Source organism: Gracilinanus agilis, chromosome 1 (genome assembly GCF_016433145.1).
Source record: "Gracilinanus agilis isolate LMUSP501 chromosome 1, AgileGrace, whole genome shotgun sequence".
Classification (NCBI taxonomy): domain Eukaryota; kingdom Metazoa; phylum Chordata; class Mammalia; order Didelphimorphia; family Didelphidae; genus Gracilinanus; species Gracilinanus agilis.
Window position 1 is genome coordinate 285,221,185 of NC_058130.1, and position 26,353 is coordinate 285,247,537.

A 26,353-nucleotide genomic window follows, 5' to 3' on the forward strand; every position below is an offset into this window, starting at 1 on the left:
GGGCTGGAAAGCAAGAGACAAGCATTAGACTAGCATGTCTTCCTTCCTGAACAATTTTTTCAAATGAAATGTGCATTTTCTTTCCCTAGAACAACACCTAATTAGTAAAAGGTCTTAAGTTTTGTCAGAGATATAGGCTTACAGAGTCCTAAAAATAAAGGTATGTTTAATGAGAAATTACTTTTACTTCTATTACAATGAATCTAAGTTGAATTCCTTTTCATTTTTCAATTTTAGTAACTGATTGCTCCCTGTGTAAGCAGAAAAACAGATGCACTCATTTGCTCCAGTTCAGATTTAGAAGAGATCATTTATTTCAGGTTCCTTTCCCATAATATTCTTAGCCACGATCAAGAATGATGATGGTCAATTTGCCAAGCCACTTTTTAATGTTGAACCCAGACTTTAAGGAGCAATTATGAATTATTTAACAGGCTGACAAACATCACATTCTTTTGCCAAGAAGTCAGACTCAATAGAGAAGTTTGAAATCTTTTTAAATGGCTGTATTATTTTTAACTTCATTGTTTTTGGGGTCAGTGTGGTGAGTTTTCCTTGCCTCTTGAAATTAATCTTTTCATAATTTATAAACCTATACCTCCTGAAGAGAATTTAATCTGGTATATTTGGAATTGAAATGCACTTTCTGAAATAAAGATTTTTAAGGCTTTAGATGACTTCATTATGAAATGGAATATAAGACTAAAAATGAAATAAATGTTTAATATTTCAAAGAATGAGATTGGTAGAAGAAAAAGGTAAAGTAGGCATATCGACTTAGTCTGTGTATACATAAATATCTTGGACAGTACTCTGTGTAGGTTTGGTGGGGGCTGGAGGAAAGTAGAGGGAAAAGAAAAACTCTATTTTCTTTCTTTTATGGAGAGGTGTTGTTTGTTTTTCGGAAGTTTGGAAATGAAGGCTTCAAATCTTCATCAGGAGATTCTCAGCTCCAAGCATCAAAAAAAAAAAGGTGGCAGAGAAAGGGTTGGGGGGGGGGGGGTTGGTGGTAGAGAATAGTAGCATTGCTACTTAGCCAACAAATACATTTTCTCATTTTAACTTTTGCAAATAGTTACTAAACCAGAAGATCTCTGATGTGAGGGCTTATACAAGCCCTTTTCAGGGCTACTCACCTACCTTTGGATAGGGGTCTGCCTTTCACTCAAACCTAATCTCTGGCTCTAAGAATGTGTAGTAATTATACTCTGGTGTAATTCAGCAGGCAGGCTAAACCAGGTTGAAGATAATTGAAAGGTCTCAAATCTGCTCACTGGTGAGGTAGGGGGATGTCTACTCCAAGCATGTGAAAACTTCCCCAGACAGAATGGGCAGATGAGAACAATTTGTACCAATGACCATGAAGATGGTAGAAGCTGGCTCTTAGGAGTGACTAGAGCTTGGTCAGACATTAAAGAAGCCAAAGTCACCAAGCCATTGTCAGTCACCCTGATTGTTGTCTTGCTATTGGACTCTGATGATTTTAGAAGAGAGAATGAGACTAATGACTTCATACAACTCTGCCTCACTTAAATCCAATTCACAATGGAGTCAAGATATCTTGTGATGTAACTGGTACTCTTCAAAACAAAGGATGAACAATAGAACAGAAAATAAATCAGAAAAGTGCTTGAGACATAAAATGCCTAGATTTGTTGTTCAGTTGTGTCCAACTCTTCATTACCCCATTTGGAGTTTTCTTGGCAAAGATTTACCATTTCCTTCTTTGGCTCATTTTATATAAAAGGAAAATGAGGTCAACAGGGCTAAAGGATTTGACCAGGGTCTCAAAGCTAGTAAGTAGCTAAGACTTAAAAAAAAATTATTTAAAGTAAGTTTAAATTCAAGTCTTCTTGATTCCAGGCCCAGCACTCTCTTTACTGTGTCATATAGCTGCCCTACTTAAGCAAAAAGAAAAAATTTTTTTTTAATGTTTTGTGATATTTTAGTGGATAACATATACAAACATGTACAGCATGCTAATACACTTAATGGGATTAGTAGTTGTTTGAACAATTGTATTCAGCATTGTCTGATATCTTGAAGTCATTCTAGAATCAGGAGTCACACAGCAGCAGTGTTAAAGCTAACATTAACCATGTTTTGAATAAAGGCATAGTAGGCATGTTTAACAAAATTATAGATACAAAACATATATATTTCACATAGAGGAAATTAGGTAGTGTGTTGTATGGAGTATTAGCCTTGAAGTCTGGAACATTTGAGTTCAAATACTAAATCAGATGTTTTTGTTGTTTGTCCTGCCTTTTTGAAGAAGATCAATGACTTGAGTGATGTCTTTTTTTTGGGGGGTGGGGGGATTTTAAACCCTTACCTTCCATCTTAGAATCAATACTGTATAGGCAAGGCAGAAGAGTGGTAAGGGCTAGGCAATGGGGGTTAAGTGACTCACCCAGGGTCACACAGCTAGAAAGTGTCTGAAGTCAATTTTGAACATAGGACCTCCCATCCCTTGGCCTGGCTCTCAATCCACTGAGCCACCCAGCTGCTCTCTTAGCTGATGTCTTGACTTGTGCATGATTTAGTTTTAAGTAAGGCAGAGTTGTACGAAGTCATCAGCATTACTCTCTATTCCAGAGAATCAGAATTACTCTCTATTCTATTGTCCAGTGGCAAGAAAAAATTTAAGATGACAGGTGATAGCTCAGAATGCAATGGATGACCTTTGCTTCTTTGAAATCTTTACCAGCATCCTCCAACACACCAATGGATGTGTCAGTTACCTCAGTTCAGTTCAGCCTGCCTGCCCAGATGGTTGTACCAGGGTGTAGCTGCTGCATATGGCACAGCTTTTTGGAACCAAAGGTAAGAGCTGGGTGGCGGGGAGATTCTAAAGGAGGAAAGTAGGCTTGGAAAGGAGCTGACAAGCCCTCACAGGTACCACAGGGGTACCAATCTTCCCAGAACACTCATCCATCTGACTCAAACACTTAATGACTGTGGGTCCCTAGACAAGTCATAAAAACTCACAACTTCAATCTTGGTTTCCACATCTGTAAAATGAAGGTGATTAATAGCAGCTATCTCATAAGGTTGTTAGGAGGCTTAAATGAGATAACATATGAAAAAGTCTTTTGCACATCTCAAAGTGCTATATAAATGATAGCCATAATTATTATAAAAACTAGATGAATGTATCAATACATACAGAAAACTTTTGAAAAATATAAAACCTATATGTTTTAAAATAAAAACATTTGGTAATTTAAAAACATATATAGGTTTTATATTTTTCAAAAGTTTTCTCTGCACAAATCAAAGTTAGAATTATTTATAATATAGAAACATTTTCTTTCCTATTAGATCTGGGATAAATCAAGGATATCCATTGTTATGACTATTGTTTGATATAGTTCTAGAAAAGCCAGTTATAATAATATAAGAAAGAAAAGAAATTGGGAAAATAAGCATGGACAAAAAGAAAAAAATGATCATATGGTCTAAGTGAAACATTTAACTAAACAATTAATTGAAAAATTAATAATCATCAAAAGATGGGGTAAACAAAGCCATGTAAATAATTAGCCTTTATCATTATGTATTACAATAATTAGGCAGTTAAAGGGCCAAGTACTAGGCCTGGAGTCAGGAAGACCTGAATTCAAATCTGGCCTCTGACACTTACTATCTGTGTAACCCTTGGTAAATCACAACTTCTGTTTGCCTTAATCCATTGGAAAAGGAAATGGCAAACTACTTGAATATCTTTGCCAAGAAAACCCCATGGGCAATATTGCCATGATTATGGACCATGTGGTCCCAAAGAGTCAACATAACCAAATGTCTGAAAAACACCACCACTATAATAATTGGCCTTATAATATGTAGCAAAACAAAACAACAACAGCATGAAGAAATAGGAAAATCATTCAAAATAGTTACAGAATGTATATAATATCTGCAAGTCCAGGTACCAAGATACACATAGTAATTACATGAAGAGAACTATAAAACAATATAGAAATACTTTAAAAATTAAAAAATATAAATTGTTTATGGTTGGGCCATATTGTAGTAAGAATACTATACTACCTAAATAAATTTACATATTTTGTGTCATACATTGGTATGTATATAGAGTGCTCCAAGGTTATTTTGTATGAGACAAAATAATGAATTTAACATGGAAAAAGAAAAGGTCAAGAATCTCCAAAGGAATGATGCAAATAATTGGGGAGCAAAGAGACTTATCTGATCTTAAACTATATCAGATATCTGATCTTAAACAAAGCAGTAGTCATGAAGATTATATTGTTTAAAAAAACAACCAAATATTGGATTTGGTACCCAAAAAGTAAGAAGTGATTGAACACATTAAAGTGTCATTTTATAAAATGGGGCAAAGACATACTATTTGAGAAAGGCTAATAGGAAAATCTCAAAGCACTTTGAAAGAAATTGGGCAGAACAACACCATCATACAAAACATTAAGTTCCAAAAGGATGCATAGTGTTGTATTAGGGAAGCTGTAAGATGGCAGAGGTGTGTAGGATCAAATCTCTCTGATCCTTTGGTCTATGGAGGACACATACACACCCACAAACAGGCCTGACTGAAGGGAGGGGCAAAATCTTGCTGAGAGCTCCTTCACTTCCTCTCTCCCACTAGGCAGTTGGAAAATCAGTTACTGTATGATAATGGTGGACAGACTTGTTAACTACAGGGCCAGGACAGTAAGTCAGGAAAGGTTGAACTCCTAAAGATGATAACTTTCTCTAAACTATTTCCCCACAGGATTGAATAGGAGAAAACAGGAGAAGCTTGATGTCTTTGAAGCTCAAAGGCACAGAGGAAAAGGTCTTACTTTTGGGCTACAAAGCAGGAGGAACTCAGCTTGAGGAAGTTGTATTTCCCTAAATATAACCAGGCACTGCTCCCAATTGATTAAAGGTTTAATGATATGTGGGGAAGGAAAGGAAGGAAGATTAAATAAGGATTGACAAGGTCTAGGAAGCCCTCAAACTGTTATGTCCAAGCAGCCCCTCCCCACAAAGGGGAAAGGTAACTTAAATAGCTAGTCTGCTTTCTAAGGCTTTAAATAATCTTCTCCTATATCTAAATAACTAAACAGAGGTAACTGTAATGTAGTTGAATGTGAAATCAAGATAAAGCAAGTTGGCAGCTAGGAACTAAAATGGCTTTGCTCAGATTCAAGCCTCAAGCCCCCAAGAGCAACCCAGGACCCAGCAAGCAGAGTGACCTGCCTACTCTCAATCCAGGACCCAACTCCCTTAACTGCCCTAACTGCCCCTCTCTCAGAGTTCTCAGGGGTCCCTATGGAATTCTGAGCTGTGGCCTGAACTCCTCTCTGCAGCTAGAATTCCACTCTGCAACATGAACCTCACAATAGATAGGATAATCTAGATATAAAAACTCACATCACAAGTAGACTAAAGGAATAGGAAAAGAGATAAATGAATAAATGGGAGAATTTTGAACGAGCAAGGGATGTGTATGATTATAAAAGATAAAACAAAAATTTTGATTAAACAAAACTGAAAATCATTTGCACAAAATCAATGCAGCTAAAATTAGAATTCAAACACTTAAATGAGGAAAATATATTTGCAGTATAGTATATATTTGCATATATATATAATAAAGGTCTGATATTTAAGATATATAGAGAATTAATGTAAATATGTAAGAATAAGAGTCATTTCCTAATATATGAATGGTCAAATGATATGAATAAGAGGAAATATGTGATTAAAAACTATGATAAAATGTTCCAAATCAATAACAATAGGAGAAATGTAAATTAAAATAAATGAGATTCTACTTCACATCCACCAGACTGGCAAGAGAAACTGGGAAAACAAACATGCCAGCAAATCTGTGAACTGATCAAACTATTACCAGAAAGTAATCTGGAATTATTCAAGAAGAGTGATAAAAATGACCTAGAGACCTGTACTGCTAGGTATTTATCCCAAAGAGGTCAATGACCAAAAAAAAGGGCTCCATATACAAACACACAAACAAACAAACAAATAAATAAATGTGTGTGTGTATATATATATATGTGTGTGTATATGTATTTTTTTTATTACACACAGACGATTATAGACCACTTTTTATATAGGAAAAACCTGAAAAAAATTGATGCCCTTCCATTGGTAAATGACTTAACAAATTGTAACACATTAACATAATGGAATATTGCTGTGTTGTAGGAAAAAATTATTAGGATGAATACAGAGAAGCACAGGAAGGTTTGCATGAATGGATATAAAGTGAGATAAGAAAAGTCAGAGAAATAAGATATGCAATGATCAATAAAATATAAATAGAAGTAATAGTAGCAAAACAACAGAATCTGAAAGCTATAATGGTCAAGTTTGACTCCAAAAAAGAGATAGGAGAAGGAATCTTCCTCCAATTATTTACAGTAATGGGGATGTCAAACACTGCACATAATATTTTGCTCTCTTGTAAAGGATGACTTTCTTGGGAAGGGAGGGTGAAATGATACATTTGGGAATAGAGGTAGTATGAAAATAAAAGATATAAATAGTTTCTTTAAAAGAAGATGTAGGGAAGATGGTGGCAGAGTAAGGAGCAGCTGCTCGATCTCTCCTAACTGAAGCATATAGGACTCCTCAAGGGGACAGAACAACGAATCCAGAAGAACGAAGGAACCCCACAACAGGGCGCAGCATTGAAGGTACGCAGAATCGGGGCATTTCCACGCTATAAAGGGGTGAAACAGCTCGCACTAAAACGCGAGAGGAAGAAGCCCCTCCCCACACATACCACGCACAGTGCCAAGGTCAACGCACAAGAGTGGAACCAGGATTGGGGCAACCAGTAAATCACTAGCAGCCCCAGGGCTTGTACCTAAGAGCTACAAGACGTGGGACCCCAAGTGGCTGGGGGGCATGCTCGGACTTTCCCAAGAGTCTGCTTGGGTGAAGGCATTGCCCTGGGCATGGACAAAGATCTCTAATGCAGGGACTTTCCCGAGTGTCTGTCAGTGAAGGCATTGCCCTGGGCGCAGACTAAAAATCTCGAACACAGGGACTTTCCCAAGCTTCTGCATGGATGAAGGCATTGCCCTGGGCTCGAACAAAGATCTTGAACGCAGGGACTTTCCTGAGCTTCTCCAAGGGTGAAGACATTGCCCTAGGCACGGACAAAGATCTCCAGCGCAGGCTTGGACCTCGAGTGGGGACCCGGTGCAGACGGGAGCGCGGCTGTGGAAGTAGCCCCTGATACTGCTTAAGGAGCCTTGGGCAGAGGGGCAGACCAGGGACTACCAGGAGGATTGACCCCGAGGACAAGGAGACCAGAGCCCTCAGGAGCTTAAAAAGAGCAGGCAGACCCTGAGTGTGAAGACAAAGCTAAAAAGGGGCGGGCTAACAATGGCAAGCTGAGAACCCCAGAAGAAAAAGAGTATCAAGAAAAACTCTGGAACACTCGACATCTTTTACACAGAGAAAATCCAAACAACAGAGGAGGACAAACAAGCATCAAAACCTTCCCAAAACAATGAAAACAGGTCACAAGCTATGGAAGAGTTCAAAACTGAGATTTTGAAGAAGATGGAAAAGAAAGAAAAAAATAAGCAAGAAAATGACGGTTTAAAAGGCAGAATTTTGCAATTGGAAAGTGAGGCTCAGAAATCAAATGAACTGATAAGCAAATTGAACACCAGAAATGACCAGATTGAAAAGGAAAACCAGTCCCTAAAGGCTAGAATTGAACAATTAGAAGCCAATTATCTCTCAAGACAACAAGAACAAATAAAACAAAAGACTGATAAAATAGAAGGAAACATGAAATATCTCAATGAGAAAGTGACAGACCAAGAAAACCGGTCTAGAAGAGACAATTTGAGAATCATTGGTCTTCCAGAAAAAGCAGAAATCATTAGAAACTTGGACTCCATACTTGAAGAAATTATTCAGCAAAATTGCCCTGAAGTCCTACAACAAGAGGACAATGTAGACATTGAAAGGATCCATAGATCACCCTCTACTCTGGACCCAGAAAAATCAACACCCAGGAATATAATAGCCAAATTCAAGAGCTTTCAAGTAAAAGAAAAAATCTTACAAGAAGCCAGAAAGAGACAATTCAAATATCAAGGAGCACCAATCAGGATCACACAGGATCTGGCAGCATCCACGCTAAAAGACCGCAAGGCTTGGAATATGATATTCAGAAAGGCAAGAGAACTGGGCCTTCAGCCACCGATCAACTACCCATTGAAACTGACTTTCCAGGGGAAAGTATGGGCATTCAACAAAATTGAAGATTTGAAATTTTTGCACAAAAGAGACCAGCACTGGGGCAGCTGGGTAGCTCAGTGGATTGAGTGCCAGGCCTAGAGACGGAAGGTCCTAGTTTCAAATCCGGCCTCAGACACTTCCCAGCTGTGTGACCCTGGGCAAGTCACTTGACCCCCATTGCCCACCCTTACCAATCTTTCACCTATTAACCAATAGACAGAAGTTAAGGGTAAAAAAAAAAAAAAAAAAAAAAAAAAGAGACCAGCACTAAATGGAAAGTTTGATACCCAACCACAAAAATCAAGAGAAACATGAAAAGGTAAATAAGAAACAGAGGGAAAAGAAAGAAAACTCATGATTTTTTAAATTCGACTCTTTAAGGGCTTAAATAAGATCTAATTATCTGTATTACTATGTGAAGAAATGCTATGTATAATTCTCTGTAGTGAACTCTATTCACTATTATAATATTCACTATTATAGGAACCAGAAGAATAATTCATAGGGAGAGGACAGGATACTAAATGGTATAAGATGACATGGGGGGTAGAAAAGAGGGGGGTGGGAATAGTAGGGGACACCAAGAAAAATCTGAGTAAATAAGAAAAATACGATATTCTATTACACACAAAGAGGACATGGGAAGGGGAGGGGATAAATACCATTATAAGAAGGAGAGGAAGAGAGCATTAAGAGGTAATAATCAAATCTCAATGTAAACAAACCGGAGTGGGAAGAGTAGCTTTATTATCCATTCGGATAAAAAACTCTATCTAACCCTACTGACAAAGTAAGAAGGGATAAACCAAAGGGAGCAGGGGAGTGGGGAGGTCAAAAAAGGGAGGGGAGAAGAAGGGGGAGGGAATTCATTAGGCTTTTAAAAAATAAAAAGAGGGGAATAACAAGGAAGGGGGTAGAAAGGGAAGTCAATCAAGGGAGGGGATAAGGGATACTGGCTCAAAGCAAACCACTGATTTAAAAGAAGGGGTGTAAGAAGAAGGAATGGGTCTAGGGGAGGATACAAAAATGTCAGTGAATGCACAACTGATAATTGTAACTCTGAATGTGAATGGGATGAACTCACTCATAAAACAGAAGCAAATAGCAAAGTGGATCAGAAACCAAAATCCTACCATATGTTGTCTAAAAGAAACACATATGAGGTGGATAGACATGCACAAGTTTAAGGTTAAGGGCTTGAGCAAAATATTTTGGGTGTCAAATGAGAAAAAGAAGGCAGGAGTGGCTATTGTGATCTCTGACAAAGCCAAAGTAAAAATAGAAATGATTAAAAGAGACAGGGAAGGTCATTACATCCTGATTAAAGGCAGTATAGACAATGAGGAAATAACAGTGCTCATTATGTATGCACGAAGTGGCAGAGCATCCAAATTCATAAAGGAGAAACTGGCAGAGCTCAAGAAGGAAACAGATAGTAAAACCATAATAGTGGGAGATCTAAATATTCCTCTTTCAGATCTAAATAAATCAAACCAAAAAATAAAAAGAAAGAGTTAAGAGAGGTGAATGAAGTCCTAGAAAAATTTGATTTAATTGATATGTGGAGAGAAATAAATAGGGACAAAAAGGAATACACCTTCTTTTCAGCTGCACATGGTACATTCACAAAGATTGACCATGAAATGGGGCATAGAATCATTGCAAACAAATGCAAAAGAGCAGATATAATAAATGTAACTTTCTCAGGTCATAATGGAATAGAAATAATAATTAGTAAGGGCACCTGGCAAATCAAAAACCAATTGGAAATTAAATAATATGATTCTCCAAAACCAATTAGTCAAAGAAGAAATCATAGAAACAATCAACAATTTCATTGAAGAGAATAACAATGATGAGACATCCTACCAAACTCTGTGGGATGCAGCCAAGGCAGTACTCAGGGGGAAATTTATATCCTTGAGTGCATATATTAACAAATTAAGGAGGGCAAAGATTAATGAAATGGGCATGCAACTCAAAAACTTAAAAAGCAAGCAAATTAAAAACCCCCAGATGAAAACTAAATTAGAAATACTAAAAATTAATAAAATCGAAAGTAAAAGAACTATTGAATTAATAAATAAGACTAGAAGCTGGTATTTTGAAAAAACAGATAAAATTGACAAAGTACTGGTCAATCTAATAAGAAAAAGGAAAGAAGAAAACCAAATTGACAGTATTAAAGATGAAAAGAGAGACCTCACCTCTAATGAAGGGGAAATTAAGGCAATCATTAAGAACTATTTCGCCCAATTATATGGCAACAAATATAACAATTTAGGAGATATGGATGAATATCTACAAAAATATAAATTGCCTAGATTAACAGCAGAAGAAATGGAATACCTAAATAATCCCATATCAGAAAAAGAAATTGAACAAGCCATCAAAGAACTCCCTAAGAAAAAATCACCAGGACTTGATGGATTCACAAGTGAATTCTATCAGACATACAAAGAGCAAAATCCCAATACTATACAAATTATTTGATATGATAAGCAAAGAAGGAGTCCTACCAAATTCCTTTTATGACACAAATATGGTACTGATCCCAAAGCCAGGTAGACCAAAAACAGAGAAAGAAAACTATAGACCAATCTCCCTAATGAACATAGATGCAAAAATCTTAAATAGAATATTAGCAAAGAGACTCCAACAAGTAATTAAGAAGATCATCCACCATGGTCAGGTGGGATTTATACCAGGAATGCAAGGATGGTTCAACATTAGGAAAACCATCCACATAATTGACCATATCAACAGTCTAACAAACAAAAATCTCATGATTATCTCAATAGATGCTGAAAAAGCCTTTCACAAAATACAGCATCCATTCCTATTCAAAACATTGAAAAGTATAGGAATAGAAGGACCCTTCTTAAAAATAATAAACAGGGGGGGCAGCTGGGTAGCTCAGTGGAGTGAGAGTCAGGCCTAGAGACAGGAGGTCCTAGGTTCAAACCCAGCCTCAGCCACTTCCCAGCTGTGTGACCCTGGACAAGTCACTTGACCCCCATTGCCCACCCTTACCAATCTTCCACCTATGAGACAATACACCGAAGTACAAGGGTTAAAAAAAAATAATAATAATAAACAGAATATACCTAAAACCATCAACAAGCATTATACGCAATGGGGATAAATTAGAAGCCTTCCCAATAAGATCAGGAGTGAAACAAGGATGACCACTATAACCTCTATTATTCAACATAGTACTAGAAACACTAGCAATAGCAATTAGAGAAGAAAAAGAAATCGAAGGTATCAAAATAGGCAATGAGGAGACTAAGCTATCACTCTTTGCAGATGATATGATGGTCTACTTAAAAAATCCTAGAAAATCAACTAAGAAGCTAGTAGAAATAATCAACAACTTTAGCAAAGTGGCAGGATACAAAATAAATGCACATAAATCATCAGCATTTCTATATATTTCCAACACATTAGAGCAGCAAGAGGTAGAAAGAGAAACACCATTTAAAATCACCCTAGACAATATAAAATACTTGGGAATCTTTCTACCAAAACAAACACAGCAATTATATGAGAACAACTACAAAACACTTTCCAAACAAATAAAACTGGATCTCAACAATTGGAAAGCCATTAATTGTTCATGGGTAGGACAAGCTAACATAACAGAAATGAACATTCTACCTAAATTAATTTACCTATTTAGTGCCATGCCTATCAAATTACCAAAAAACTTCTTTACTAAATTAGGAAAAACTATAACAAATTTCATTTGGAATAACAAAAGATCAAGAATATCAAGGGAAATAATGAAAAAAAATGTGAAGGAAGGGGGCCTGGCAGAACCAGATATTAAACTATACTATAAAGCAGCAGTCATCAAAACAATATGGTACTGGCTAAGAGATAGAAGGGAGGATCAGTGGAATAGACTTGGGGTTAATGATGTCAGCAAGACAGTGTATGACAAACCCAAAGAGTCCAACTTTTGGGACATGAATCCACTATTTGACAAAAACTGCTGGGAAATTTGGAAAACAATATGGGAGAGATTAGGTTTAGATCAACATCTCACACCCTACACCAAGATAAATTCAGAATGGGTGAAGGACTTGAATATAAAGAGGGAAGCTATAAATAAGTTAAGTGAACACAGAATAGTATACCTGTCAGATCTCTGGGAAAGGAAAGATTTTAAAACCAAGCAAGAGTTAGAGAAAATTACAAAATGTAAATTAAATGGTTTTGATTATGTTAATCTAAAAAGCTTTTGTACAAACAAAAACAATGTAGTCAAAATCAGAAGGGAAACATCAAATTGGGAAAGAATCTTTATAACAAAAAACTCTGACAGGGGTCTAATTACTCAAATATACAAGGAGTTAAATCAATTGTATAAAAAATCAAGGCATTCCCCAATTGAAAAATGGGCAAGAGACATGAATAGACAATTTTCAGGTAAAGAAATCAAAAGTATCAATAAGCACATGAGAAAGTGTTCTAAATCTCTAATAATTAGAGAAATGCAAATCAAAACAACTCTGAGGTATCACCTCACACCTAGCAGATTGGCTAAAATGAAAGAAGGGGAGAGTAATGAATGCTGGAGTGGATGTGGCAAAATTGGGACATTAATGCATTGCTGGTGGAGTTGTCAACTGATCCAACCATTCTGGCTGGCAATTTGGAACTATGCTCAAAGGGCTATAAAAGAATGTGTGCCCTTTGATCCAGCCATACCATTGTTGGGTTTGTACCCCAAAGAGATCATAGATAAACAGACTTGTACGAAAATATTTATAGCTGCGCTTTTTGTAGTGGCAAAGAACTGGAAAGGGAGGGTATGTCCTTCAATTGAGGAATGGCTGAACAAATTATGGTATATGCTGGTGATGGAATACTATTGTGCTAAAAGGAATAATAAACTGGAGGAGTTCCAGGTGAACTGGAAAGACCTCCAGGAACTGATGCAGAGCAAAAGGAGCAGAGCCAGAAGAACATTGTATATAGAGACTGATATACTATGGTAAAATCAAATGTAATGGACTTCTGTACCAGCAGAAAGCAATGACACAGGACCGCTCTGAGGGATTTATGGTAAAGAATGCTACCCACATTCAGAGGAAGAACTGCAGGAGAGGAAACATATAAGAAAAACAACTACTTGAACGCATGGGTTGAGGTGGACATGATTGGGGATGTAGACTCGAAACTACCACATCAATGCAACTATCAACAATTTGGAAATAGGTTTTGAACAATAACACATGATAAAACCAGTGGAAATGTGTGTCAGCCATGGGTGGGGAGGTGAAGGGGGGTGAAGGGGAAAATAGGAGCATGAATCATGTAACCATGTTAAAAATGATTATTAATAAATATTTTTAAAAAAAGAATAAAGGGTAGAAAACATGACAGAAGGCGTACATTCTCTTAAAAATTAAATACTATAAATGGACCTTAGTTTCAAGCTGAGAAATATTAGAATAAAGTCAAGAGACTAAAAAATGAGAAGAATCTAGAATATATCTATAATCAGAAATAACTGACCTGGAAAAGAGTTTGAGGAGAGATAATTTAAGAATAATTGGATTTGCTAGGACACGTTTAATCCCTGTTTCTAGGGATATTAAAGTTGATGGGTTCATGAATTCAGGAAGTCTGAGCTAAAATAAGCTAAGTCAGTCAGGTATTTTCACCAAGACCTGTGCCAAATAATGAGCTACTGAGAGTAGAGGAACACCAGGTTGCCTGATAAGGGTCAAACCAGACCAGTTCAGCAATAGAACAGATTAAAGCTCCCAGACTGATCAGTAATAGCATCTAGCCTCCAGTTAGTGAATCTGTGGCATGCATGCCTGAGGGGGATGCTCTTCTCCCACCTCAACACACACCTAAGGACATTTCTCACATAACCCACTCCTCTGCCTAGCAACCCAATGGAAGCGCTTCCTCCCTTCCCTCTCTGGGATAAGGGGCAGCTTGCATGTAGTGTGAGAGTTGTAGTTTGGGCACTCAGTCTCTAAAAGGTTTGCCAACAGTGATTTGGTCCATGAATTACCACTACATTTCTAGCTCAGTAAGAAAGAAAATTTTATTCTATGAAACATGAATAAACATATAAACAAAAGTTGGATATATTTAAATTTTTTTTCATAAAAAGGAAACTGCCCTTAGAAGAAGAGAACAAAGTTAAAAATTGAACAATTTCAATGGTAACCTCCAGAAACAATCCACAAATTGAAAACATCCACAAATACAGGAGCCCAAATCTCAAGTTTCCCATTTAAAAAAAAATCCTATAAACAACCTGAAAGAAAGAACTCACATACCAAGGAACCACATTCAGGATCACACAAGACAATGATGAAATAACCCAAAAGAGGAGAAAACTTGGTATACAATCTTCTAAAAGACAACAGAAAAAAGGCTTGTAACCAAGAATTATATTCTGCAACACTGAGAATAATCTTACAGGGGAAGTAACTTTTAAAAGAAAGGAAGATTTTTAGGCATTCTTGATTTAAAAATTAGAGTAGGGTAGATTCTTTGAAATTCAAATACGGTAGATGAGAAACACTAAGAAAAATGTATATATTTGAACAGTCATAAGGAGCTAAGTTGTCATACAGTAGAATTATTACAGTCTGGGGTTGAGGGGCAAGAAATGTTCCTTTAGAATCCTATTATATTCAAAGGTCGCAGATAGAATTTTGAAAAAGATATAGGAACATTAGGAGGTTTTAGTTATTTTACTGATTTTAAGAATGTAAATAAAATAAGAGAAATATACTGGGAAAGAAATGAATAAAAAAGAAAGTAATTTCTCATAGTTAATTACACCATTCCAGAAAAAGAACATATGAAGATGGAACAGAAGAGGGAAGAATGTAGGCATCTCATGACTCTGTGTTTCATATTAATTTCTTTATTAAAAGTTCTGTGTTATTTTGCAGTAGCAAATATGTTCACAAAAAATTTGGTGTAGAAATACATTAAATAGGGCAATATGAACAGAGAGAAGAGATGAGATTGAAGGAAGTTAGGACTAGCTAGGTGGCTCAGTAGATAGAGGTAGGCCTGGAGAAGGATTCAAATCTAGATTTAAACACTTCCTGGCTGTGTGAACCCTAGGCAAGTCACTTAACTCCAATTGTATAGCCCTTGCTGCTCTTCTGCCTTAGAACCAATATTCTTTATTGATTTTAAAACAGAAGATAAGGTTTAAAAAATAAAAATTAGGGAGGTGAAGTTGGGAGTGAGCAAGACAAGTAAGAAAAACTCTAACTTTAGAAGATGGATCAAGGATTAAAAGGAGATAAAGAAAGTTTAAGAACTAGTGGTCAAAATCTAAATTGTGTGAAAAAGAAGGGTAGTAGGATCGGACCACTCAAATTATAGGTTAACTAATGTTGATCCCATTCTTTTCTTTTCCTACCTTCTTCCTTAGGGTAGGTTTCAAAGTCAATAAAAATAATTTTTTTTTATTTTTATTACATAAATTAACCCATTTATTGATGGACTCTGGGCTACAGATATTTGTTACTGGTCTTTCAATTCCTTCAGTCTTCTGATGGCAGATTTGACTGTCACTGCAGAGGTGGTATTGTAGGTCCACGCACCACCAGCTACTGTTTTCATACAAGATCCACAATGCCAGATACCCATAGCACGTCTCTTCATTTTGGTCTTGCCACAGAAGGAGCAGGTATATTTGGCATGCTGGCTAATTTCAATTTTCTTCACCATTTTTCTGAGGGATGCACCATAACGTGTTCCATATTTACCAACAATTCCGACCTTCTTGGTATGTTTCGCCATGTTGCCAGCTGTAGGTACCAGACTCGGAGAAGCAAAAATAATTTTTTAAAAATATGATGGGGACAACTGGGTTGCTCAGTGTTGAGAGCCAGTCCTAGACATGGGAGGTCCTAGGTTCAAATCTGGCCTCAGACACTTCCTAGCTGTGTGACCCTGGGCAAGTCACTTAACCCCCATTGCCTAGCCCTTACCACTCTTCCACCTTGGAGCCAATACACAGTATTGACTCCAAGACAGAAGGTAAGGGTTTAAAAAAAAAGGTTTCATTTTCTCATGGTTTGGCACTATAAAAAAATGTGTGCAAGATGGGTAAAGCAAGAGGGGTAAATGGAGAGAGAAAATGAAGTGAGAACCTAGGGTGCAGATATTAGAACATGCCCAGAATGCTAGAAACCTGAGTTGTAACTAATTTCCATTCATCTGAAGCATTCATTTAAATAAATTAAATATCTCTGAGCTTCACAGTGTTCCATATGACAAGATGAACCAGGAAAAGAAATGCCAACTAGATCTGGCACTCTAGTGCCTTTTGAGCATCTGCCACTTTCCAAGGGCCTCTGTATCAATGACAGAAACATTCAAGCATCTCAAGAGTAAGTGTTTCTATCAGCACAGGGAACTGATTTTAGAGGTTATGACACTTAAAAAAAATGCCTTCAATAGTGACAAAGCTTTACCCTTTATTTAAGAAGGGTGTCTTTGGTTTTTTGGAATTTCCTTTAATGAAAAGTCTGCAGGTGATCTTTCTGGAGGCAGAGCCAGGATGGTAGAGTAGAAGCATGGAAAGTAGAAAGCACTCTGAGAATTTTCTCAAACCAGCATTAAAATAGTGCCTCAAAATGAATAGTGGAATGACAGAACCAACAAGGGGAAGAAGTAAAGCAACTCTCCTGTGGGAAAAAACTTGGAAAGTAGACAGGGAGAGTCTAGTTCCCTGTTGTGAGAGGAGAGCATAGTCAGAAGCAAAACTACTCACAAAGCTTAAGGGAAATTTTATATCTGTGAATTCTTATAACAATAAAATAGAGAAAAAGCAGATTGATGAATTGGGGATTCAAATAAAAAAGTTAGAAAAAGGAAAAATTTTAAATCCCCAATTAAAGACCAAATTAAATCCTAAAAATCAAAGGAGAAATTAATAAAACTGAATGTAAGAGAAATACTGAACTATAATAAATAAGACTGGGAGTTGGTTTTATGAAAAAACAAATAAAATATAGCATTGGCAAATTAGCTTAAAAAGGAAAGAAGAAAATCAAATTATCAATATCTAAAATATAAAGTGCAAATTCATCACCAATGAAGAAGAAATTAAAGCAATCATTAGGAACTATTTTGCCCAATTAAATGTCAATAAATCTGACAGTTGAGGTGAAATGGACAAATATTTACAAAAATAATAAATTGCCCAGATTAACAAGAGGAAACAGAATACATAAATAATTCCATCTCGGAAAAAGAAATAATAAGAATAAGAATAAGCCATCAATAAACTCCCTAAGAAAAAAATCCCCAGGGCCAGATGGACACAAATACATTCTATTAAACATTTAAAGAACAATTAATCCCAATACTAAATTATTTGGCAAAATAGGCAAAGAAGTCTTACCAAATTCTTTTTATGACACAAATATGGTACTTATACCTAAGCCAGGAAGAGCAAAAATATAGAAAAAAAATTACAGACAAATATCCTTAATGAATATCAATGCAACAATCTTAAATAAAATATTAGTGAAGAAACTGCAGTTATATATCACAAAGATCATTCGCTATAACCAGCTGGGATTTATACCAGGAATACAGCATAACTGATCTTATATTGATCATATATTATTATAGCCTATATGATTATCTCAATAGATGCAGAAAAAGCCTTTGACAAAATACAACATACATTTTTATTAAAAACATTAGAAAGTAAAAGAATAAATGTACCTTTCCTTAAAATGATAAGTAGTATCTGTCTAAAACCATCAGCCAACATTGTCTGCAATGGGATATGTTAGAAGTCTTCCAAATAAGATCAGGGGTAAAGCAAGGATGCCCATTATTACCACTATTATTTAATAATGTACTAGAAATGCTAGCTTTAGCAATAAGAAAAAGAAATTGAAGGAGTTAAAGTAGGCAAAGAGGAAACTAAACTATCTCTCTTTGCAGATGATATGATTAGTAAACTTAGAGAATCCTAGAGAATCAACTAAAAAACTAGTTGAAAAAATAACTTTAGCAAAGTTGCAGGATACAATTTAAATCTACATGAAATCATCAGCATTTCTATATATTACCAACAAAGTCCAGCACCAAGAGTTCAAAAGAGCTATAAAATGAAGCTTACCCTTTGATCCAACACTACTAGGTACCCAAAGAGATAAAAAGTGAGTGGGGGAGGACCTATTTATACAAAAATTACAGCAGTTCTTTTTGTGGTAACAAAGAATAGGAAATTGAGGGTATGTCCATCATTTGGGGAAAGATTGAAGAAATTGTGACATATGATGGTGATGGGAATACTGTTATACTATAAGAAATAAGGAACAGGATGATTTCAGAAAGCACTGGAAAGACCTACATTAACTGATGTAATGTGAAATAAGCAGAACATTGTACACAGTAACAGTAATATTGTGGAAAGATCAACTTTGAAAGATTTATCTACTCTCAGCAGTACAATGATCCAGGACAACTATAAGGAACTTATTACAAAGAATATTATCCAACTCCAGAGAAAGAACTGTTGGGAGTTAGAATGGAGTATGAACAATAAGGGAATATGTTTTGCATGATAATACAAGTAAAACCCAGATCAAGTTGCTTACCATCTTTGAGGAGGAGAGGGAAGGGAGGTAGGAAAACAACTTAGACCATATAACTTTAGAAATTATTACATATAATAGATAAAATATCTTTAAAAAATAGTAAAATAAAAAAGTCTTTGTTCTTAAAAAAAAGAATAAAATAGGTGATCATGCTGAGCCAAAGTGTTTATGGTCAAAAAATGAGGCATGAATAAGCCTATAAAGTAGCTCTCAGGGCATTTTCAAAAGAGGAGCTCCCAAAGGATGCTGAACATTGCAGAACATGTGCATCACCTCCCAAGGTAACTACTTTTAATGACAGCACTCTTCTAAATGTATACATTTTGAAGTGTTGGTTCTTTAAAGTCTCATTATTTTATTGTCAAATGAAACATATATTGTTCCATGGAAATAAAAAATGCCTCCCTCCTCCCAATTTACAAAAGTTTGCATGGAATTATGCTAAGGATTCATATTTCTCTATTACTACTGAAAAAACTTCTGCTTTATTTACTAGTATACTCAATAACATAATAATTAAAATTAAGTCATGGTTGTTAAATGATCACACTTTTTTAATTAAGAAAATTTTTCCGTGGTTACATGATTTCCTTACCCTCTTTCTACCCACCTCCTGTAGCCAATGAGCAATTCCACTGGGTTTTACATGTGTCATTGAAATGATCATACACTTTTTATGATGTTTAACTTTTCAAAGGTGATTAACTTTATTAATATTACAGCATTTTTCTAATATCCATAATTCACAAAATGTGAGAAACCACAAAATGTGGGAAACCACACAACAATCAGTGTGCCCAGTCACCCACAAGGCAAATAGTTATCTGGTTTGGGCAGGGAGGTAGTTAGAATATTCAATTTTAATTTCTATTCTAAAATACCAGACTTTATTCAGTAAAATGAGTTCAAAATCCATCACAGGACTGGATAATTGGCAGGCCTGAGTGGAAAAAAATGAAGATCCAACATATAAAGTGTTGTCTCCAGTTGGCAGTAGCTGTGTTGGCAATGAAGCAAGTCATTCTAAATGTTAAATTAAGTTTCATTCACTTTTTGATTCAACAGTGTCTGGAGTCATGGCAAGAAGCTACAAGCCCTTAAAATGATAGATAGAGCAAGAATGTCTGTTGTTTATGAGCCAAGTAACACAGAGACAGACTAAGAATAAAGGAGGGAAATATGGATGGAAGTAGCAGGATAGAATTTTTTAATAGTGTGACACTCTTTGAAAGCAAACCTAAGAATAGTTTTATATTTGCACAAGACTTTGTTTTTTAAAAAGCACTTGCATATACCTGTGTTGGGAGATTTTATTCATAATCATTCTGTGAGGCAGGCAGAATATAGATCACTTACATTTTAAAGAAAAGGAAACTGCAAAACATTATAGTACCACATGAATAGGCAATTTTCAGGTAAAGAAATCAAAAATATCAATAAGCACATGAGAAAGTGTTCTAAATCTCTAATAACTAGAGAAATGCAAATCAAAACAACTCTGAGGTATCACCTCACACCTAGCAGATTGGCTAAAATGAAAGAAGGGGAGAGTAATGAATGCTGGAGGGGATATGGCAAAATTGGGACATTGATGCATTGCTGGTGGAGTTGTGAACTGATCCAACCATTCTGGCTGGCAACTTGGAACTATGCTCAAAGGGCTATAAAAAAAATGCCTGCCCTTTGATCCAGCCATACCATTGTTGGGTTTGTACCCCAAAGAGATCATAGATAAACAGACTTGTATGAAAATATTTATAGCTGTGCTTTTTTTTGTGGTGGCAAAAAACTGGAAAATGAGGGTATGCCCTTCAATTGGAGAATGGCTGAACAAATTGTGGTATATGCTGGTGATGGAATACTATTGTGCTAAAAGGAATAATAAACTGGAGGAGTTCCAGGTGAACTGGAAAGACCTCCAGGAATTGATGCAGAGTGAGAGGAGCAGAGCCAGAAGAACACTGTACACAGAGACTGATATACTATGGTAAAATCGAATGTAATGGACTTCTGTACTAGCAGTGATGCAATGACACAGGACAATTCTGAGGGATTTATGGTAAAGAACACTACCCACATTCAGAGGAAGGACTGCAGGAGAGGAAACATATAAGAAAAACAACTGCTTGAACGCATGGGTTGGGGTGGACATGACTGAGGATGTAGACTCGAAACTACCACACCAATGCAACTATCAACATTTGGAAATAGGTCTTGAACAATGACACATGATAAAACCAGTGGAAATGGGCGTAGGCATGGGTGGGGGAGGGTGCAGGGGGTAAAGGGGAAGGTAGGAGCATGAATCATGTAACCATGTTAAAAACGAATATTAATAAATGTTTAAAAAAAAATTATAGTGCCATGACTCCATCCTGATCATAAAACAAGTTAGTGCTGATTTCAGAATGAGATTCTAATCTCATGCAAAGCAGCCATGGCTACTTCACTGAAGCTCCCTCAAAACTGCTTTAGTCTTTTAATAAGAGTTTCAGAAAGACATAGTCTTTCTAAGGCATTGCACAAGATTTGTTATTACTATTTTGTTTCTCTAACAGAGAATGAATTTGGAAATTTAATGTAAAATGTCAGTTGTCATGGTCATTACAAAAAAAAATACACAATTTTTACAAGGCACTTTTCTCTCAACTAGTATAATGATATTAATGAAAGTTTTTAAAGCCTGTATGACCACCTTCTTTTTTAAAAATTATAATACTTGTAAATATAATTTTGAAAAAGATCATGAATGTGAGCTCTAATTCTTTCCCTCTCTCACACAATATATTTCTTTCTCTCTCTTAAATAGCAATTTAAAAATTCTACATTCTGTCTTAAATGTGTTTAGCAAAACCACCATTACTTATAAGCACTTTAGAAATAAAAAGAATTGCTATGTTTTAAATTGCCCTTCATGTACATGCTATTGCTATTGACCAACCTTCTATAAAGACAAGTCTCTTAGGGACAAGTTGTCTTTCCAGATCATGTCAGAGTCTGTGCCAAGCATTCCTATTTTGTTCCTATTGGTACTAATGATACAGAATTATTAGATGATTAGGCAAGTTTAGCATTTTAGTTTCTAGCCATGGAGTCAGGTCATATGTCTGAGGTTACCTGGGTCACCATCCTAATCTCATCACTAGTAATAAACTCCAATCAGCTGAGATGAGGATTGAGGATTAAGCAAAAACTGAAATTAAAGTTGATAGAGAAACACAGCAACAACAAAAAAATCTAGTGAAGATATATGGGAAGAGCTGTGGAAAAGGAATCGGTAATAATATCAAAAGACATCCTGAAGCAAAATGTAGAAGGAATGCTTGGTTTTCATGCCCTTAGGAAATACTCTCCTATAGCATAACCTGTCAATTCTAAATGAATAAACTATGTTCAAATAATAAGATGATATTTAAAATACAATTAAAAGTCCAACTCATACTATTTTATACTAAAGTAAAAATGTCTGGGGGAAAAAAAGGAAACAATAAATTTACAGGAATGGGAAAGCTGAGCATGAGCTTTAGCCAACAGTGAGTGTCTTGCACTGTTTTCTGGAAAGAAATTATAGAATAGCCTGAGAATTGGCTAACTTTCTCAGCTATGTAGAGGAAACTCCCAAGTCCAAATTTCACATTTTTGGCCCACCTGGAATGGTAATGTTTCACAATGAATGTTACAAAGATTCCTTAATGTATACAGTTACTTTCTTGGGCTATTAGTAAAGAAAATTTATGAACTGTCATTGACTGGTCCAGAATTCAGGTTAGAGAAAAGTAAAAATAATAGTGATGAGTAGGGGAAGAATCTGAAAACTATATCATTGCCTGCTGGTTTCTTCATTCAAACATAGCTGATTATTTGTGAGGACAAGATACTGATGTAAATGTAGATCATTTCCAGTCTCTTTTTATATTTACGCTGAATAAAAGAGATATTTATGCTGAATAAAAGAGATCTTTCTCCCCACCCAGATGTTAATTCACTACTTGTGGTCTATGCCTGGTGTTCTTCAGACTAAACTACTTCTGTGGACTCACTTAGAACTTCCTATGAAGACCACCCAGAAACTTCAGATGTTCTGACATCTGCCTGTTTTATTCACTGTACAATATAAGGTGTTGTCTTTGACCTTCAAAGCCCTACAGAATTCAGGCACTGGTTACCTTGAAAATTTTTTACTTCTTTGTATCTCACAGCTGCAGATATCTTTATAGGCCCTACTTGTTAATGAGATCCAGATTTGATGTGTGACAAACTAGAGTATTTTCTCCTTCTGGCGAAAACCTCAAGTTGGAAACATCCTTTAAGTGAACTGTAGCATAACAGATCCCAAAATTTAGAGCTGATGTTAAAAGTTACAAGATCATAGAACTTCATACAAATTAGCTATTGAATTGAGATATTTGTAAGTGTTACAATGAACCTTATAGGTTCTAAGTAATGGATATGAATAACTATGTATGGGGAAAAAAATCTAGATACTGTTAACCTGATTATATATTGTTATTGTTAGCCTTAATCTTCTGAGGTTTACTCTATCATGTCCAACTTTCTGTTGGCCATTTCCATCAAGGTGTCCTAATGCTTAAAGTTCATCTTGTACAAAACCAAAACTTCTTCCATAATAAAATCAGTTCTTTCTTCATAGCTTATCTATTTAGTGGTTAATACCACTAACCCCCAAAATTTTAAGCTCATAAACTTGATATTATTTTCTCTCTCCTTTACCTTCCACTTTTGATTAGCTGTCAAATGCAATCAAATCTACCTTTGAAATAACTTCTTTTATTGATCTGTTCCTTTCCATTAACACTGTCATCAATACTAGATCAGTTTCTAGATACCCAAAGGGGGAAAGGGAAGGAAAAGAGAAGAGAGACATTAGGCACACCTGTTTCTGAATATTTTTTCATCAAATTTTTAATAACCTTATCCATAGATCATAAGAATAAGAATACAGTATGCACATAATAAATGTTTATTCAATTGAAACTTTAGTCAGTGATTTACTTTATTGTTTTTAACTAGATAGGTAACACTATCTTTCTAAATCATGAAATGACCAAAATGTGAAGAAAAAAATTATTTTGAAAATTCATTCCCTTATTTTCAAGAAGCAATTAACTTACATAACTGGAATAGTCAAAAGGGTGAGAGATAAAAAAAAGTCTTTGAAAAACCAAATATTTAATGGGGGGAAATAATTTTTAGAAATTATAAACTACAAATGAGCAAATGCTAGTTTAAAATCTTTGTTCTGATTCTTATGCAGCATTGTTTGTTATTAAGAGGGTAGGAGTTAAAACAAACAAAGACTGTTTCAAATTTATATGGTATTTTGGTCAATTTAAAAAAAACCAAGAGATTATATTATTAATTTATTTCTTAGATATATGTTAAGGCATTTCAAACCAAGTAGTAGGGAAGAAGAAAAGTTAATAATGTGATACTTCCTAAAGAGTCACAGGAAGTGAGTAGCATCTCCAGCATTAATCCTAATATTATTCTCTTACACAGAGTTATCATTCAATAAGAATGTATTGTGATTTTTAACAATGAATCTTCGATAGTCCTAAAAATAATTGATTTTATGCAGGGCTATTTTTGATTTTCTACAATAATCATTGTTAGATTTAATAACTTAGTAATACATGATAACAAATGTGACTTTTCCCCATAATTAGGATTATTTTTCAATTCAACACATTTTTCATCAACTGGAGCCTAGCTCAGTTCCCAGAAAACAGTAGGCACTTTAAAAAAATGCTTGTTGATTCATTGATTGATTCCTTCCTCACCCTCAAACCTAACTTATTGCAAAATCATTGGTGCCTATACTTTCTTTCATAGTTTTCTTGAGATACCTGTTTTGACTACGAGGTACTTTGTTTTGTTTTGTTTTCATAACTGGAAGGAACTGTCTATCAGATGACAAGGAGTACTGGGAGATTTCTGATTCCCCTAAAAATAGGAAGGTTCCCATGTTACTGAAGCAAAAATGATGTGTTTTGGTTTTTTTTTTTTTGTCATTATGTGTATGGGCAGGAAAGAACATTTGTAGGTTGTATAATAGATTCTTCTCTTTTCCTACAACAGAAAGCCTCCAGTTTCACTTTGTAATTAACCAACATAAGAACATATGGACTAACAGTAGAAAAACCTGAAGACAGAGCTGTGAGCAAAGCTGGAGTAAAGGAACAGGATTCCAAATCCTTAAAGAAACAAATCAAAACAAAGTGGGAAATCCACAGAGAGGTAATCAGTAATGTCAACAAAATACTGACTTTAGCTCCTCGAAAGATTTCAATTTCTGAAGTACCATCTCCTATCCAAATGTCACCATATGTTAGCTTCCTTTGCTCCCAAAGCAGGAAAGCAATCCAAAAACAAACAAAAATTAAGATAGTCAAAGGAAGAAGATCAATAAGGACTAAAAATATTTTCTCATAGTAATATTCTACCTGTTGGTTTCCAAAATCAATCTTGCAATCCATGTTAAACCTTTTGGTATACAGCAGACCTGTGCCATCTGTGGTATTTAGAGGTTGAAGCTTTTCAGTGAAGACTAAAATTGGAATACAAACTCCAAATCCAGAGATCCAAAGGATGGGAACTGCCTTTAAATGCCTCTTCTGATAGTTCAGGTTTGGAGCCTCACTGGAGGGATAGACAATTTGGTATAGCTCATGATGGTAAAGCACGGCAAAATGTAACATGAACCAGACAGTGAGCTGAGTGGTCATAGTTTCTGTGAATCGGAGAATTTTGCAGCTGACTGAGTCCAACATGTCACCAGAGGAAAAAACAATTTTCATGATATTCACAACCAGGTTTTTCAGAAGGTGAACTAATACAAGACTGAAAATAAGCAGGAAGGATGGTTTTAGAGGCCCACTGATACATCTCCTTGTAGAAAAAAATAAACATGTATTCCCCACAACGCTCAGCAAAATGAGAATGGCACAAATGATGATCTCCAATATGTCTGCCAATGGCAACATTGTCTGTGGCAAATCTATAGTCCTTCCCTCTATCCCTTTGGTTTTTGGAAAAGATTTTTAAAAATATATATAGCAATACTGACAAAAACAAAAAATTAAAAATCTCTACACTCTTATGGCATCTCCCTAACAGACCACATATGCTCTGTAACATTTGGTTGCTCTAATGATGAAGCTGAAAAAAGATCTCATTAAGTTTTTCCATAATAAACTATATCTTTACATCTCAAGGGAACACTGCTATTATGAAAAGTCACTAGGTATCATGACTTTAATTTAATGTCATGGGAATATATTAATAGCATTGTAACTATAGGGTTTTTTTAATAGGAATAATGAAGGAGTGGAAAATTAATTGCCTAGAGATTCTACAGAATGACTATTTTGAGACCATATGAATGTTGACCATTGAAAAAAGAATGAAAGATATTTGTATAGCACATTAAGGTTTTTAGAGCACTTTTCTTACATTCC

At 35.6% G+C, this 26,353-nt stretch overlaps 3 protein-coding genes across 3 annotated transcripts in view; all 3 read right to left on the reverse strand.

Moving 5' to 3' along the window:
• LOC123250939 (synphilin-1-like) overlaps positions 1-7,143 on the reverse strand; it is a 164,850-nt gene extending 157,707 nt beyond the window's left edge. The window contains exon 1 of the mRNA XM_044680053.1: positions 7,025-7,143. Coding sequence (XP_044535988.1) covers positions 7,025-7,143 — 119 coding nt within the window. The remainder of the gene's footprint in view (positions 1-7,024) is intronic.
• An 8,575-nt stretch (positions 7,144-15,718) lies between these two features.
• LOC123231344 (60S ribosomal protein L37a-like) lies at positions 15,719-16,053 on the reverse strand. The gene has a single exon (XM_044657599.1). The coding sequence runs from the start codon at positions 16,051-16,053 to the stop codon at positions 15,775-15,777; it is 279 nt and encodes a 92-aa protein (XP_044513534.1). The 3' UTR covers positions 15,719-15,774.
• Positions 16,054-24,907: 8,854 nt separating this feature from the next.
• LOC123250947 lies at positions 24,908-25,879 on the reverse strand. Its single transcript, XM_044680064.1, has one exon. The coding sequence runs from the start codon at positions 25,877-25,879 to the stop codon at positions 24,908-24,910; it is 972 nt and encodes a 323-aa protein (XP_044535999.1).
• Positions 25,880-26,353: the final 474 nt, after the last annotated feature.